The 16983-nt window shown below is 38.0% G+C and overlaps 1 protein-coding gene across 1 annotated transcript; it reads right to left on the bottom strand.

Moving 5' to 3' along the window:
• Positions 1-1943: 1943 nt before the first annotated feature.
• LOC147480840 (agenet domain-containing protein) lies at positions 1944-6664 on the bottom strand. The gene is made up of 3 exons (XM_086577994.1): positions 6085-6664; positions 2484-2945; positions 1944-2382 (listed from the first exon to the last, which is right to left on the bottom strand). The coding sequence occupies exons 1-3, from the start codon at positions 6547-6549 to the stop codon at positions 2368-2370; spliced, it is 942 nt and encodes a 313-aa protein (XP_086434120.1). The 5' UTR covers positions 6550-6664; the 3' UTR covers positions 1944-2367.
• Positions 6665-16983: the final 10319 nt, after the last annotated feature.

Genomic DNA, 16983 nt, shown 5'->3' with positions numbered 1-16983 from the left:
AGCCTTAAGCACATCATTAACTTTAAAATTTCTATTCCATGTACTAAATCTAATAGCAAGGGGAGAAGCAAACCAAATCATATCTAGACAAGTACAACCAAATAATGCATGTTCAACAGTTTCACAAGCAGTTAAACAACGAGGGCATACATAAGAATCACAACAAAATTTTCCTAGTAGGGATGACACAGCCGGTCCGGCCTTGGGTTTGCTCCCCAATGGTCACCCGCTCAATTCCCGTCTTGGCCAAAAAAATAATCACAAAAGGCGGAATTGATCAAAATGTATATATGTGCTACCATAGGTTACATCTGGACCTAACGTAATAATATAAGGTTTAATGGAATGTTTTCAAACCCGACAGTCATCAGTAACATGTTATTGAGGGATATGAAGCATTACTTGGAGGTACAAGTGGAGGAGCTTAAGGATTCTATAAGCTTATGAGTTTTTGCTGGTCAAATTGGACTCTCTTTCAAATATAAGAAGGCAACAACCAAACAGGTTAAATGGCTACTCCCACCTACGGATTATATTAAGTTGAATTGTGATGGTTCAATGAATATGGAGGATGTAGGATAGGGTGATATAGCTCGAAATGAACAAGGTCATGTCATTTTTGCATTTTCTAGAGAAGGAGATGTGCAATCAATCCTATTTCAAGAATTAAAGGTTATTCAGATTGGGATTAGTCTATGTATTGAGCTTGGCTATAGGAGGATCATAGTGGCATCTGACTCACTAAGAGCTATCCAAATTCTTAAAGATATCGAGACTTCACTATGGCAGTGTTGGAATCTGGTGGTTACCATTAGAAGACTTATGCTTTCCTTAGTTGATGTCTTTTTGATCCATGTATTCCGAGAAGAAAATAGAAAATAGAGCTGCAAATCACCTTGCAAAACTCTCGTTAGGCGAAAATATGGAGCATATTGTTTTTATTCCTCCTTTATGTATTAAGTTGAATTCTATAGTAAAGGATGATGTAATGTTAACTTATGAAAGGTTATAATACAGATGGGGATATGCAAAATCCCAGTATCTTTTCAATATATATATATATAGTAAGGAGAATGCAATTCATAATTTTCCTAACAAACAATTTAATTCTATGGGGGGTGTTTATTTTCCAAATAATGTTCCAATTTTTTTTCATAAAAGTTAATGGGTTTTTTTTTTTTTTTTAAGGTAAGAGAGAAGTAAACTAGTTGTAAGTAGATCTAACAGAAAATATACCATTTTTTTTTAAGGACCAAATCATTTTTTGAGAGATGTTAGAGGGGTGAATTTTAGTTTTTAAAATCTTAGTAACAATAGCATCAGAAAACAAGTTATCTAAAAGACTCAAATTCCAAGAGTGAGTGGTATGATCAGTAAAGGTCTGAACATACCTGATAATCTGATATTAAGGAGAGAGTTTGGTCTTGAACCAAAGAGTTTTTTAAAAGGAATGGAAGAAATCCAGTTATCCACCCAGATGTCGATAGAAATTTGTTGAACGAACTGAAGAAACTCTTTAATGGACCACATAGGCTTTTCTGGCTTAAAACGTCTGTTTTATTTTTGGTAAAGGCTTAAGAGTTAAGACGTCTAGATTCTGCATAAAAATATTCACAGAATACTTAAGCATTTGCCTAGCAGAATCCATTTTTGTAAAAACGGAGCTGAACATGCACAGCTTCCAAGTTTTACTTTTCAATCTTCCCAAGTCTAGGTGGTTAGAGACTTGGAGGAGTGGCATAAATATCAAATATTATACCAGTAGTATGGAATACTGAGATTCAGTTGATGAACAATTTCTGAGCAGTATCTTTTCTATTTCTTGCATTTACAGGATATATCAGCTAAAACTCACAGTAATGCTGTAATATCAACATTTAGAAATTAGAACATGTGACAAGTATAAGAGATTAGAGAGCATAAAACATCACTAAACAATCTACTTAACAAGAAATAACAACATAAGTGGATAATGAATACCTTTGTTTACCACATAAGTGATTTAGGCATTAAAAGGAATAACAACATGCCTTGCTCTAATAAAACAAAATCTTAAAAACTCATTCCACCGATCAATATAGCATGTTAAAGGAATTGCGGGGGAATCATCCAAAAGTCAAACAATAACTAGCGAAGGATTAGTGGAAGAGGAAGCAATACTAGTAAACGTACAACTAACAGAAGAACAGATACAAGATTCACATTTTCAGTCACACTGATTCCATCTTTACCGAATTTGTTTCTCTTTCTAGATTGTATTATCATGATCCTACCACCAGTCACTAGAGCCATACACCAATTAAAAGTAACCTTTCATCTTACTATGAGAAATGAAGCTTGTACAGAAGTGCCCGTACTTCCTTCACGTCACAACATCAATGCCTGTAATATGCAATTAAAAGTTACCACATGCATCATCAGATCAACTTTTAAGCAAAACCACTTGAAATATTACTGAAACATTGAGAAACAAGAAGTCATACCTCCGAAGTCCTGATCCATTTTCCATTCATCCAGTCCTGATGAACCCTCAACTGAGCTTGCTCAAACTCTATTTCCTCATTATTTTCCCTGAAGTAGACAATGTACCTGGAGTCACCAAGAACTTTGGAAATGACGCCAACCCACCACCCTTCATTGTACAAAGCATCAACTTCTTCAAGCCGATTAAAACCTTCCACTTGAGGACTTTCTGGTGGGGGAGGCCTGATGTGTAAAGCATCCACTTCCTCTTTCAATAGCTCAGTCTCATCATCGGTCCTCAGGGTTTGGTACTCCACCAAAAACTTATTCTCCCCAACCGCTTTGACAACTATTGCCGTAAACCAAGCACCAACAAAACCATCCTCGTCGCTGCTGACTTCTACATGCATTCCTTCATCAAAATTTACTTCCAACTTAGACAAGTTTTTATTTTGATCAATTTCCAACTTAGATGAAGTACTCTGCATAAAAAAGAAACAGAAAAGGTTCAAAAGCAGAGCAATAAAATTATCTATAAACAAGAAGCCGGTGTTAAGAGTAAATTACATGAAGCTGATTTAAGAATAAATTTATGTAGAAACAGGGTGCCCAGCATTAGACCGTAAACTATCGAACGAGGCCAATTTTCTCAATAAGCATAAGTGAGATGCTTCAAAACCTCCAATTATTCACCAAAAACAAGTTCCAAATGCTCCACAGGTTCCACATATTGTATCATGTCATTTTCACAATATTCATGACATTCAACTTTTGATGAACGAAGGTGAGAAATCAAATTCAGCACAATGATCCTACATTCAATTAAGAGAAAATGACCCTACATCCAATTACACTAGTAAGTTACATGGACATGCCATATTTTAAAAATAATTCGTATAGGATATGTGGACGTGTCGACGTATCCATGTCAGACACGACACGCACAAATTACATGTGGTTTACCCGGATTTTTGGTAATTCGCTGTGTCGGACACAGATACACGTACTCGAGTTAATGGAATTTAGTTACACCATAATACCTTAGTAATAGATGACATATGGTTTGCTAAAATCCATAAAAAAAACAAAGAAACATGTATCATCATCCAATAGGCACAGGTTTCAGTTTCAGAGTACAGACACAAGGAGCCCAACCTGCCACAGCACTGCACACAAACATTAATTCCCTCAACTGTGATCTACTGTTCCATTTTTTTCATTTCGATAAACAAACCCTTTTATGAGTAATCATCATATAACAAGACTACACGTAGTAATTACGTATACCATAATCAAAATGCACTCTTCACGTTAGATATATAATATTGACAGAATATATAGAGAAAAAGGTAGTATCAGTCAACTCGAAATATAGAACTGAATACGCTGAAAATTCTTATGACGTAATGTTGGCTGATACTAACATAAGTACGTAACATTCATCGCCATGATTTTTCCACTACAAACATAACTTCAAGTTGTAAAACACGTTTCAAGCACAAAAACCTGAGAGAATCTTTCTGATGTATATCATTCAACATATAGTTCCTAACTAGTTAAAGTTGTTTCATGTGGTGCCTCCCATAAACTTGGAACGTAATTGCAGTATCTTAGTACTATTCTGTTGAAAATTCTACTTTCGTGAATAAGTAAAAGTTTTTCGTTGACTAAATATCTGAAGTATGATGTCAAATGTTTACTTAGACAAGATACATCTGTTGATTGAACATACATACGCATCTAACAAAAAGTAAAGGCTACAAAACACTTATGTTCAATATATTAAAAAACACTAGGCGGTAGTTGGGCGGAGCCTGGACAGGCTAGGCGCCAGGCAGTTTTTTGTTCCTAAAATACATATTATTATATATAGTCGTACCCACCCATACTACAAGAAATGAAGAAATCAAACATTTACCATAATTTAATAAATAAACAGACAAAAGTACTTATTACAAAAAGGCGTAATAGTTGAAGACTTGAAGACGATGGCAAGTGATCTGCTCAAGTTGAATAGGGAGACCAAAGAGCGACTTCATATAAAAACACATTCTCTTTCTAAAGGGACATATAATTTACATTGGGCTTTAGTCTTTTAAACTCATTCAAATTTTAAGCCTTAATGGGTCTTTTGTTTTCGACAGTTATTCATTTTTCAAAAATAAAAATAAAAAAGAGGGAGAGCTGAACCCCGGAACTGCTGAACCAATTACTTACACGAGAAAGAAGTGAATTAGTGAATGAGGTGCCAAACAAAATAAGTGAGATCCACCTCAAGAGAGCTAGTCTGCGTGCTGGTCATCATAGCTAGTGGGTTGGGTGCTTTCTGTAAAAAACAGATCCTCGCCTAGACCCATCTAGAGGCCAATTAATCCACCTTGCCCGACTCATCGGCCCACCTAATCAGTCCATTGCTTTTTGAATCAACTTAGGCCTAGTAGGAGAGTCAGTTGGGCACCGCCTAGCGCCTAGGCCGCTTTTTAGAACACCGATTATGTTTAACAACTAAGGTTGCACATTGTATACCAGCAAGAATTGAGTTGGTATAGGATACTAGTAAAATTAAGTTGTTTTAAGCGCTTTGGTCGTTTAGGTAAGGTGGTCCTACTACCAAAATAACTGTAATCAATGACGCAACCTTAAAATAAACTTCGATTCCATTTTAAAAATACAAACATTTGATGGATTTGGCATCCATCGCATATTTGCACGACAAAGAAGTGGAATTTTCCCAGGTAATGACCACACAGGGAGTATATTGTGAAGCTAGCCACTTCTTGCCAATTTTTAATCATTCATAACTTCAACAGGCGAAGTTTGCCTTTCACCAAGAAAAGAAACTGTAGGCACTCAATAGACAATTCTCCATGTCTCTCTTCAGTTGAGCAGTAAAGACATGGCCATTTGCTTACGTCCAAAAGTTTATCTAGAATAAACATTAGGATAGCAATACAACTACAACTTTCCAAGTGAAAGTTCGATAACATCCCTCACCAAGATGGCAAGACACACTTCTTTTCCCCTAGGTACCAACATGGCAGGATAGCACTAGGATAATTTCCCAAAGACACCATTCATGATATGCATGGGTACAATACAAACTAGTATACTAATGCGAGCCACGGGAACATGTATATAACGTTCACTATCATAAACTACAACACAAAACAAGGACTTGGATACATTATATCCTGGATTCCAGCATTCCAACTAAGCAACCTATATAAGTAGGACACAGGGACACACTAACTAAAAAGAGAAATATCGCTTTTCTTTAGGTACAGAACTAATTCTTGGGCTCAAGACCTTACAAAGCACCCACTCACAAATAAATAACTACGAAAATGGCATATCATAGAGTTGTAATGATGTTAACTGATTATTTTCTTGAAACCCTCCATTTTAAGCTGTAAGTCGTAGTTAGAACAACTCTACTAACACAATTTCATCACATCCATGATATATGCAGACACTAGTGCAACATACCAAACACAAAGAAAAAAACTCCATATAAGTAAAATTCTCATATCAAACCCTAAATCTTTTTACTTTATATCGATTTCTTGAATACCAAATGAAAGAAAGATGCAACATTTGAAGATGAATAAACAAGAAAATTACCACATCCAGCATTGTGAATGGCGCTTCTTCCCCAAACAAAGGAGGAAGCCAAGAAGCATCAGCACTAACCCATTCCCTATGAAGTCTCAAATCAGATTTCCCAAACTCAATTTCTTCCTTAGAACCTCTAAAATAAACAACAAACCTGTCGCCCTCTTTCTCCATAGTAACAAAACCTTCCCACCATCCATCATTATAATAAGCATCAACTTCATCATTCATTTTAAAGTTATAATCTTTCTCTCTAGGTGGTAATGGTCTCAAATTAACCATTAACACAAACTCTTTCAATGGCTTTGTCCCCTTTTCATCTACAGTTAGAGTGTGATATTGTATTTGTACTTTTTTGTTTCTTTTGTTGAATGCTTTTATTACTGTTGCTATAAACCATGCTCCTCTTAAATCTGAATCATCACTGCATACTTCTACTAGCATTCCTTCACGGAATTGCTCTTCACTCCCCATTTTCTCTACAACTGTTTTATGGAAATGCCCCTTGCCTTTTCGGTTTAGTAATTTGTTCTCAAACGTAGTTGTGGGTGTTGCTGTGTTCAAGAAGCCCAGAAGGTGTGTCAGAAGTCCAGAACGCACTATGCTTGGAAATGAATATGAAATTGCGTCTGGGCAACTCTTTTTTTTTTTTTTGAGCAACTCAATAAAAACAAAAGTTTCGTGGCTTTACCCGAAATTCAAGTATTTGACGTTAACACATACACAATTCTACACTCACAAGTGCATGTATTTTGTCGAATTTCATCAAGTTTTCAATTAGAGAATATAAATATATTTTCGGTTCGACAGGCGTGGAGACTTATAGTGCTACATCTATATGATTGATCATTGTATCCTGGGAGACAAGTTATTATCAAGGTTGTGAACATCATTGCGGGGCAATATTGTCTTAAGAAAATAGTGTGAAACACTAGACTCGATCGGTTCTTCTTTCTTTGATTTCCATAAGACTGTAAGTTCCTCTTTTATCATTGAATTTTTTATGAGATTACAAATAAATATATATACTTCTGATACAACAATCTTAAGACAATATTTGTTCGTTCCAAGTTATATATTTGTGATTCTAAGTTAATCTTTTTATGTAGAAAATGAGTACTCCCCAAGAGAAACCCGAGAGGTTTTATGGCTCTGATTTCAAAAGATGGCAACAAAAGATGTTTTATTTAACAACATTGAATTTGGCGAAGTTCCTTCAAGAGGAAGCCCCTAATTTGAAGGCCAATGAGACTGACAATGCTACTATCGCTACAGTCTATGTCGCAACTATATTCTCAATGGTTTGGACAATTTATTGTACAATGTGTATTGTCTTGTTGACACTGCAAAGGAATTATGGGAATCCCTTGACAAGAAATATAAAACCGAAGATGAAGCAGTTAAGAAGTTTGTTGTTGGCAAATTTCTTGACTATAAGATGATGGATTCCAAAACAGTTATGAATCAAGTTCAAGAACTTCAAATCATAATGTATGAACTTCATGCAAAAGGAATGATAGTTAATGAATCATTCCAAGTGGCATCTTTTATTGAAAAGTTACCACCATCTTGGAGAGATTTCAAAAACTATCTTAAACACAAACGCAAGGAAATGAAGTTAGAGGACTTGATTGTAAGGTTGAGAATTGAAGAGGACAACAAAATGTGTGACAAGAAAATTCAAAGCCCCTTTGAAGCAAATGCAAATGTGGTAGAAGACAGCCCCAAGTCCAAGTCTAAGAAGAGAAAGCTCTCCAATGATGGTTCTATTGGAGTTATCCCTCACATGAGGATGAGGAAGAAAAGGAAAAACTGGTACTGTTCGTGTGAAGAAGTCTGAGCACACACGCGCTCAGATTGGCCTTACCCAAGGCGCGCCCGCACCCTTGCCATGAAAAAGAAGATAGTTTTTTTTTTCAGCCTCTCACGAAACAAAGTTACTAGACTTTTTGAGATGGAAAAATAAGAGGGCACGCGCACTCAGATTTGCCTATCTAAAAGCGCGCTCGCGCTCATGCCTGAATAAGTCGGGTTCTGATTTTCTCCATAGTAACGCGAAATTTCACAGACGCGCTAAAATTTCAGATTACTATAAAAACAGAAGTTAGGTTTTGGAAAACCTAATTTTGAGAGCAATCAAAATTGAGAGAAAACCCTTGCAAAGAGAAAAGCTTATAAGGAGAGAAGACTGATCTAGTAAGGTGGAGAGACTTGAAAGGAGTGATTGCAATCTTCATTCACATACTTATAAAAGGATTATCTCTTGTGGAAGTAGGCACCATTGGCTGAACCACGATACATCTTTGTATTGTGGTATGTTTTACTTGCTTTATATTTCTATTGCTTGTTTGTGATAGTTATATCCATAGTTTAGGTTGTGGTTGTCAGTTGTAGTTAAAGTTTAGATTTTTTTATTGGAGTAGTAGAGTGTCCAAGTACAAGTTATTTTAGTGAGGATCGATTGGTATCGTTTTCCCCAACAAGTGGTATCAGAGCCAAGTTGGATTAAGCCCAACAAGGTTGTTATCAAAATCTTGCCCAGAATGTGTTTGATAAAATTTCTGAGAGAAGATTTGAGTTGAAATAGCTTGTTGAGATGGACAATTCTGTAAACACTCGCATGACTAGTCTGAATAGAGCTAACTACACTATTTGGAAAAGCCAAGATGGAAGACTTGCTCTATTACAAGGACTTGGCATAACCAATTGAGAATGGAGGAATAAAACCAGACGCAATTGTTGCGGCTGAGTGGAGCAAGCTTGACAGAAAAGCAATTGGGTACATTCAACAGTGGATAGATAACAATGTCTTCCACCATGTATCCCAAGAGACTATCGATTTTGGCTTGTGGAAGAAACTCAAAGACCTCAATGAGAGGAAGTCGGCCGGAAACAAAGTGTTACTCATTAAGATGTTTGCTAACACGAAATACAAAGAAGGTTCTTCAATGTTTGAGTATCTTAATGAAGTACAGAATATCATCAATCAGTTACACTTGATGAGGATTAATATGGGTGACGAAGTTGAGGCTTTGTTCCTATTAAACTCTTTACCCGACAATTGGGAGACGTTAGCAGTTTCTCTTAACAGAGTTGCTAAGGATGGAATCATTTCCATGGAGATGGCTACTAGGGCATTGTTGAATGAGGAGACAAGAAGGGGTTCACGAAGCAGCTCCTCTCACTCAGAGATCCTTGTCACAAAGAAGTGGGGGAGAGGTAAGAGCAGAAAACCATCTCATTCTAGAAGTGATGACATAAGCAAATCTAGGGGTGAAGCTAGAACTCCTAAGGCAGAGAGACAATGTTACTATTGTGCCACCAAGGGTCACTTCAGGTATGAGTGTTAAACATTGAAAAGGGATGAGAAGAATAACTGTGTACACGAAGACATCGAAAAGAGGAATGGAAGCACAGGCAGAGATACTACCGCACTAGTCAACGATGATCTAGTAGGAATTGTGTCAGATTATGGTAAGTGTTGTGTTAGTACCTCATGTCAGGATACAGAGTGTGTCACAGCCCGAATTTCTAAACAATTACAAAGTGAATATTTTAAATATAAATATCTCAAACATCGCTATGTTCAATTGTCTAAAAACCCAGGCCATGACGGGGTGGATACAACACAGGCCAAAACCGAAAATACCACATCATAAACAATCAACTTAAAAACAATAATCTCCAAACTTTCTCAACCATCACTTTATTAAAGACTATCTTCCATCCCAAAAATTATCAATATAACATTCTAAGAATAATAGGTCTTCAACATCGTATTCTCATGTCATATGAATATAAAACTACGTTATTACATACTTCCAAAAAGATCAGACCTAATAAAATAAACTCCCGGATTGCTTTAGAAACAAATCCAAATCAAACACCGTGGTTCCACTACTTTCCACCTATATTCCCAAGAACACACCCACGTTGCCAAAACAAAGCAAACATAGGTCAGCAAAATGAAATTTGCTGGTATGAGTAGATTAACCATATATAACCATTTCCAGTCTTTACTTATCATAACTAACACTTTAAAGATCATAATATAATCATTCTCAGCTTGGAAGACAGGTAGTTCCGTCATTTCAACCGGCATAGTTTCTTCTCAAGCAAGACTCCCATCTTATTAACTCATTATAATAACTTGTTTTAATAACTAAATAATTGAATTAAAACTTACCGATATCCACTGCTATATAAAGGTAGGACCGCGTCCCTGCACAAAATATTATTAAGTCCTACCCTCCTGCAAAAGAAAGTTAGAAATTTTATATAACATATGTAGATATCCTATAGGTATTCAAATACAAGTCCAAGCACACCCGTACAATCAATAAATACAACTAACCCGCAAGGCGAATACCTTAGTTCCTCTCTAGGGCAGTCCAAACAATCTGGTCATTCATGGCACATTCAATGAATACCCAGGTCATTCATGGCACATTCAATGAATAGCCATATATAACGATAACGGGCCATTTATGGCACATTCAATAAATGTCACCTAACATATGACATCATCAGTCATAAAACTCAAATCCAAAACTTGAGGCATGGAGAGTTCTAAAAGAGTGCAGTAAATTTGTTTACACATTATTGAACTTTATTGCATATATTATTTTAGAGAACTAAGGAGTATCTTGTTTCTTGTATTTTTGGTTTACGCGTTATTAATTATATGGATGTCTAAGTGTCATAGTGTCGTATATAAAATTGAAATATCACATAGTAGTTAATACACGTACACATGTATATATAAAGGTCTTAGCCTAAAATCAAGCACGCTAATAGCCCTAGACCTATCCTAATAGACCAAATCATAATCCGAGTTAAAAGTCAAACTGGGTCAAACTGGGTCAATTGGTCAAAGTCAACCCTGGTCAACATTCAAATTCAACCTGCTAATGGTCAACATTCAAAGTCAACCTGCCAATGGTCAACAGCAGTTAACCAGCCAATGGTCAACAGCAATCAACCAGACCTAAACTCCTCTAACTCAAAAGCCCAAAGCCTAAGGCCCAAAGTCTAAAACTTAAGTCAAAATGAAAATCTAAAATTTAAAAACACATAAGCCCACCCACGATTTGGCCCAAGCCCAATCGAAATTCACTGTTCACCTTCTTCTTCCTCACAGCACCTCTCCTCCACCTCCAGCCACCACCGGCCATTTAACAGGATGAGTTGGTTCTACCCAAACCACAATAGGAATGGTTCGGACAAATCTCCAACCCAACCAAGGGTTGTCTCCCCCTCACCAGCGCCATCAGCTCTCTCCCTCGATCCGCCACCACCAATTTCCAACCACCAACACTTTTAACCTACCCAAAAATAACCTACATCAAAACCCCTACTTCTTTAGTTCATACAAAAACCCAATTCATTGATTCCCCAATTCCTCCCTCAAAACTGGATCTATTTTCCGACCTCCATTAACGCCCTATTCCTAAGCTTCAACTTCGCATTCTCTAGCGCACAATCAAACATCAACAATAAAATTCAAACTAACAGTATAACATCACAACAAAAATTCCAACAAAACAATTCATTCAACCCACACAAAACAGGACGATTTGGTTCTGGTGACAACGCCAGTAACAACTGGTGTCAAGGCTTTGACAGTTCAATGCTCAAATTCGTCAGAATTTATTTACTGTAGTACTTCAAAATGGTATCTAATAGCCGACACCAATAACAGAGTCGGCACCATTTACAGAGTTTACAAGATAATCAAAAAAGGAAACCAGTATTACTGATATGATTAGCAGAAAACAAATATTTAAAAATATCGTTCGACTACTCACAGTTTATAAACCGAACAGCTTTCCGAAAGCGGAAAAACCCCGAAAGATCGAAGTCGACTGTCGCGCAAAAATAAAGACGGTCTTCCTTGTTCAAAACCTTTTCTTTTTACTCTCCAACAGCAATCCACTAACTGGTGTTACTCTCCCTTCCGTCTCTTATTTTGCTGTGTATAACTCTCTGTGTTTTTTCCCCAAAAACTCTACGTAAGAAAACTCTTTTTTTTTTTATTAGTTTTAAAAACCTCCCCGAAAACAAGGATAAGACTTATCTATTTACTTACGGGACTTTTATCCCTAAGCTGATAGTTATCCTATATTATTTTATCTATTATTCATTATTATTATTATTAGGAAAAATAAAAGAATAAAACACGGGGTGTTATAGAGTGGGTGATAGATACAGAAGCATCCTATTATGTCACACCGCACAGTGGATTCTTCACTACCTACAGCTGTGGTGAATTTGGTGAGGTAAAGATGGGTAACAGTGGAGTCTCAAAGATTATAGGAATTGGGGATGTTCATGTAGAAACCAATGTCGGCTACACCTTGACACTCAATGATGTAAGACATGTCCCTGACATTCAGCTAAGCCTAATTTCCACTGGGAAGTTAGATGATGATGGCTTTCAAAACTCGTTTGGTAATGGTGTATGGAAACTGAGCATAGGTTCCATTGTAGTAGCCAAAGGAAAGAAAACTTACTCACTTTACAAGACACATGCTAGTATTTTGTATAAAGCAGAGTTGAATGTGGCACAAGAAGAAACTTCCTCTGAACTATGGTATAAGAGACTGTGTCATATGGGAGAAAAAGGCATGGAAGTTCTTGCTAAGCAGAAGGCCTTGCCAAACATAAAAGGTACGCATTTATATATATATATATATATATATATATATTCACTGTTTGGTAGGAAAGCAACACATGGTGTCTTTTCAAAGATTCCCCTCTCATAGAAAGGACAATGTCTTTGAGCTTGTACACATAGATTTATGTGGTCCTATGAAAGTGAAGTCCCATTGGGGAGCTTTGTACTTCTTGACTTTCATTAATGATGCGTCAAGAAAGATATGGGCATATAGTCTGAAGACCAAGGATGAAGTACTTAGCATGTTCAATACTTTCCATAGCATGGTGGAACGAGAGACAGGGAAGCCTTTGAAGTGTATTTGCTCAGATAATGAGGGTGAGTACATTGGGCCGTTTGAAGAGTATTGCAAGAGTCATGAGATTCGTCATGAGCAGACCGTTCCCAAGACACCGCAACACAATGGTATAGCCGAGAGGATTAATCGTACCATTGTAGAGAGGATGAGATGCATGTTATCTCACTTTAAGTTACCTAGAAATTACTGGGTAGAAGCAATGCGCACAGTCGTACATGTGATCAACCTATCGCCTTTGAAACCTCTGAATAGTGATTATCCAAATAGAGTATGGTCAGGCAGAGATGTTGATTATGGATACTTAAGGGTATTTGGGTGCAGGGCATTTGTTCATAATCCCAAGGATGAAAGATCTAAGCTTAATGACAAAGCCAAGCAGTGCATTTTTCTGGGTAATGGAGATGAGAAGTTTGACTACAAACTTTATGATTCGATCAACAAGAAGGTAATCCGAAGTCGAGATGTTATGTTTTGGAAGACCAAACCATAGCAGACTTTGATGATGGTGAGAAGCTAGAAGTTTTCACTAATGATCTTGTTGATTCAGAACCAGAAGCTCCTACTGTGGAACGTGTAGAAGGCATTGAGAATATAAAAAACCATGGGTTTAAAGCTCATGATAATGATCTTATTGCTCATGATGGGATAGAACCTATTGATATAGAAGATGCAGATGAAGTACATGAACCACTACCTGAGCAAGTAGAATTGCATCCTCCTAAGCCACAAGAAGATAGGGTAAGGAGATCCGATAGAGATAGACAAGCTTCAATCAGGTATCCCCCACATACGTATGTTTTACTATCTGATGGTAGAGAACCTATGTACTATCAATATGCTCTTGAAGGTACAGACAAAGAGAAGTGGTTGAAGTCCATGCATGATGAGATGGATTCTTTGCATAAGAATCACACTTATGACTTAGTTGAGAAACCGAAAGGAAGAAAAGTTCTCAAAAATAAATGGATCTTCAAAGTCAAACATGAGGAGAATAATCCACAACCAAGGCACAAAGGTCGCCTTGTTGTGAAGGGATTCAGTCAAAGGAAAGTGTTTCGACCCCCACATACGTGGCAAACGTCCATTATTAGGGGTCTCCATTTTATTCGTTTAATCAACAGGGCTAAAACCCAATTCGCAATATCATGGATCAATATAAAGGCCCATTAACTCATGTGTCTAAGGCTGAACCTTAGCCACATGGCTTGCCACTAATGTACATTGATTTATGTCCAGATTCATTTCTTATCAAAAAGATAATTATCAGTTGACAGTTATATTCTATCACAATTACTCAAGCAACAAGATTACTTGAGCTACAAGGACTCTCTACTCTACCTATATAAATACCAAACTATTTTTCATAAGGAACTACATGGAAACTTGATCCCTAGAGAATAGATCTTGGGTACGTAGGCAGCCATTATCTTGATTTAGTTTCATCTCCCTCAACATCAAATTCCTCTGTTTCTTAGTGCGTTCTTTACCATTGCTCTCGTTGTGTTGAAGCAGTTTATTGCCGAAACATAATTGGCGCCGTCTGTGGGGATGTTAGAATTCATTATCACGTGAAACAATCAAGATGGTAAGCACAAGAAGCAGACCAAATAGTCGACATATTCTTCCTGCTAATAATACTCGCAACCCTCGAAATTCAAATCGGCCAATGCAAGAACCGTTGAACAATCAAGTTGATCCTAGTGGTAGGATCAATTTGCAACATCCAACTGTAGCAGTGCAACCGCCACCGCCTCCGCCACCGCAGAAAAGGCAGTACAACCGCCGGCACCAACCTGCAACAAGAAAACCGACAAGTCGGTAATCCTCCATGCGGTCCATCGATGCGTCCATGTCGATCCTTCGGTTGACATGGATATGGGCGTGGACATTACTCACACCAACTAACGGAAAAGGTGATAGTAATGCCAATTCACCCCTAATACGGTTGGCGTGAGTTACGACGAGTCAAAAATTTAAATAGGAACTTGAGAAGGAAAGCGGCAAAGAGGCAAAGGCGGTGGGCGATCTTTGTAAATTCAACAACATCAAGGGCAACCGCGAAGGGGACGAGCCATTCCGGTGTATGGGACCATCTTGAAGATCCACTTCATCGTCCTCAACAACGTGTTATTTCTCAAACACAATTAACCAGTGCACACTCTAAGAGTAATGACCCTATTACCCGTACTTAAGGGGAAAATCGGATTGGCAGGGATAACTACTACCCTAGACATGTCCGATCTCAAATGGAAGATTTACCTCTGAGAAGCAATTTCAAGGAAGACCGCCATCCGATATATGTCCGACATGACTGGGAAGGCAGGAATCCCAGACAAGAGCCACAAAACATGGAGAAGTGGTATAATTATACCGACCACCCGGCCAAGGGTGACTACCGGCCTAGACAGACTGGTTACAGGGATAGACAAAGACAATCACCGGTCGGAGCTGATCGTGTACCGCTAAAGATCTCTAACTCCAATAAGAGATAATAGAAGGTATCCTTCTCTACATGGGCACGACCGGGGGTGTCCAGTTGTTCGAGCCAATACTTTAACTCTAACAGAATAACAGTTGAAAGAGTTGATTGCAAAAGAACTTAACGATAGAGAGTCAAGGGATGTAAGAATGAAAAACTTGATAGTCAATGATGGCGTACTTGATAAGTTTTCGCTCGACATTCAGGAAGCTTACCACCATCCCGACTTCAAACAACCCGATTTTGAACTTTATGATGAGTCGGAAGAAGATCCTGGCTTGCATGTTCTATCGTTCAAAAATAAGTTGGTGTTATGGGGTGGAGATGATCCGCTCATGTGTAAGCTCTTTCCATCAACTCTAAAGGGAGAAGCATTATTTGGGTTTAGTGAGTTGCCTTCAAGATCAATTCACCAATACAATGAACTAGAAAATCGGTTTGTTAATCGTTTCCGCCACAATTGTAAGGACGCCAAAGGATGTCGACTCACTTTTGAACATCAAGCAACAGCGTGATGAAAAATTCATTTACTTTTGTTACTAGGTTCGGGAAAGCGAAAGATCGATCGCCGCGCCCTACCATAAGCGGTAGTACAAACGCCCGAAAGAAGGCCGCTGAAGCGGAAGAAAGTATAAGGAAAAACTTCATCCCATTTGATCGGATCGACGGGGAAGGCCGACCTCGCAGATTTGAGGAAAATCGCCATCCTAGATAGGTCCATCCAGACAGGAAAAAAAGGCGTCATGGAAGAAAGTATAAGGAAAAACTTCATCCCGACCGGGGACCGGCGGCGGGGAAGGCCGACCTCGCATTTGGCGGAAAATCGCCATCTTAGACAGGTCCATCCAAACAGGGAAAAAAGGCGTCACGGAAGAAAGTATAAGGAAAACCTTCATCCTAGACTGGACCGACCTGACAGGGAAGGCCGACCTAGCATATTTGAGAAAACCGCCATCGAGGCATGTGACCGAGGCGAGGGATGGAAGGTGTCACAGAAGCAACTAGAGGGAAGACCACAATCCCAGACAAACTACCGACCTAGATAGGTTGGTTACACACAAAGAAAAAGAAAATCTCCAGTCGGACTCGAAAGTGTGTAATGTACCTAAAATCTCTAACTCACGTAAAGAGGTAATGGCGGTGTCATCTTCCACATAGGCTCGACCCGGGCGTGCAATCTGTTTTAAATCTTCTGAGTGAAATGAATTTCACTCTTCAATACAATTTTTTCCGATCTGCTGGGAAAAATAATGGAGGCTTATATCGATAATATAGTCGTTAAATTGAAGGATACGGGTGATCATCTTTCCGATCTTTAACTTGTTTTTATAGGCTTAACAAGTATAACATGAGACTCAATCCCGCCAAATGTTCTTTTGGGCCTCTCTTCTGGAAAATTTCTGGGATACCTCATAACTCGTAGAGGTATTGAGGCTAATCCTGATCAGATACGCG

Source organism: Coptis chinensis, chromosome 8, assembly GCF_015680905.1.
Source record: "Coptis chinensis isolate HL-2020 chromosome 8, ASM1568090v1, whole genome shotgun sequence".
Lineage (NCBI taxonomy): Eukaryota > Viridiplantae > Streptophyta > Magnoliopsida > Ranunculales > Ranunculaceae > Coptis > Coptis chinensis.
This window is presented reverse-complemented; position numbering and strand designations above follow the sequence as displayed.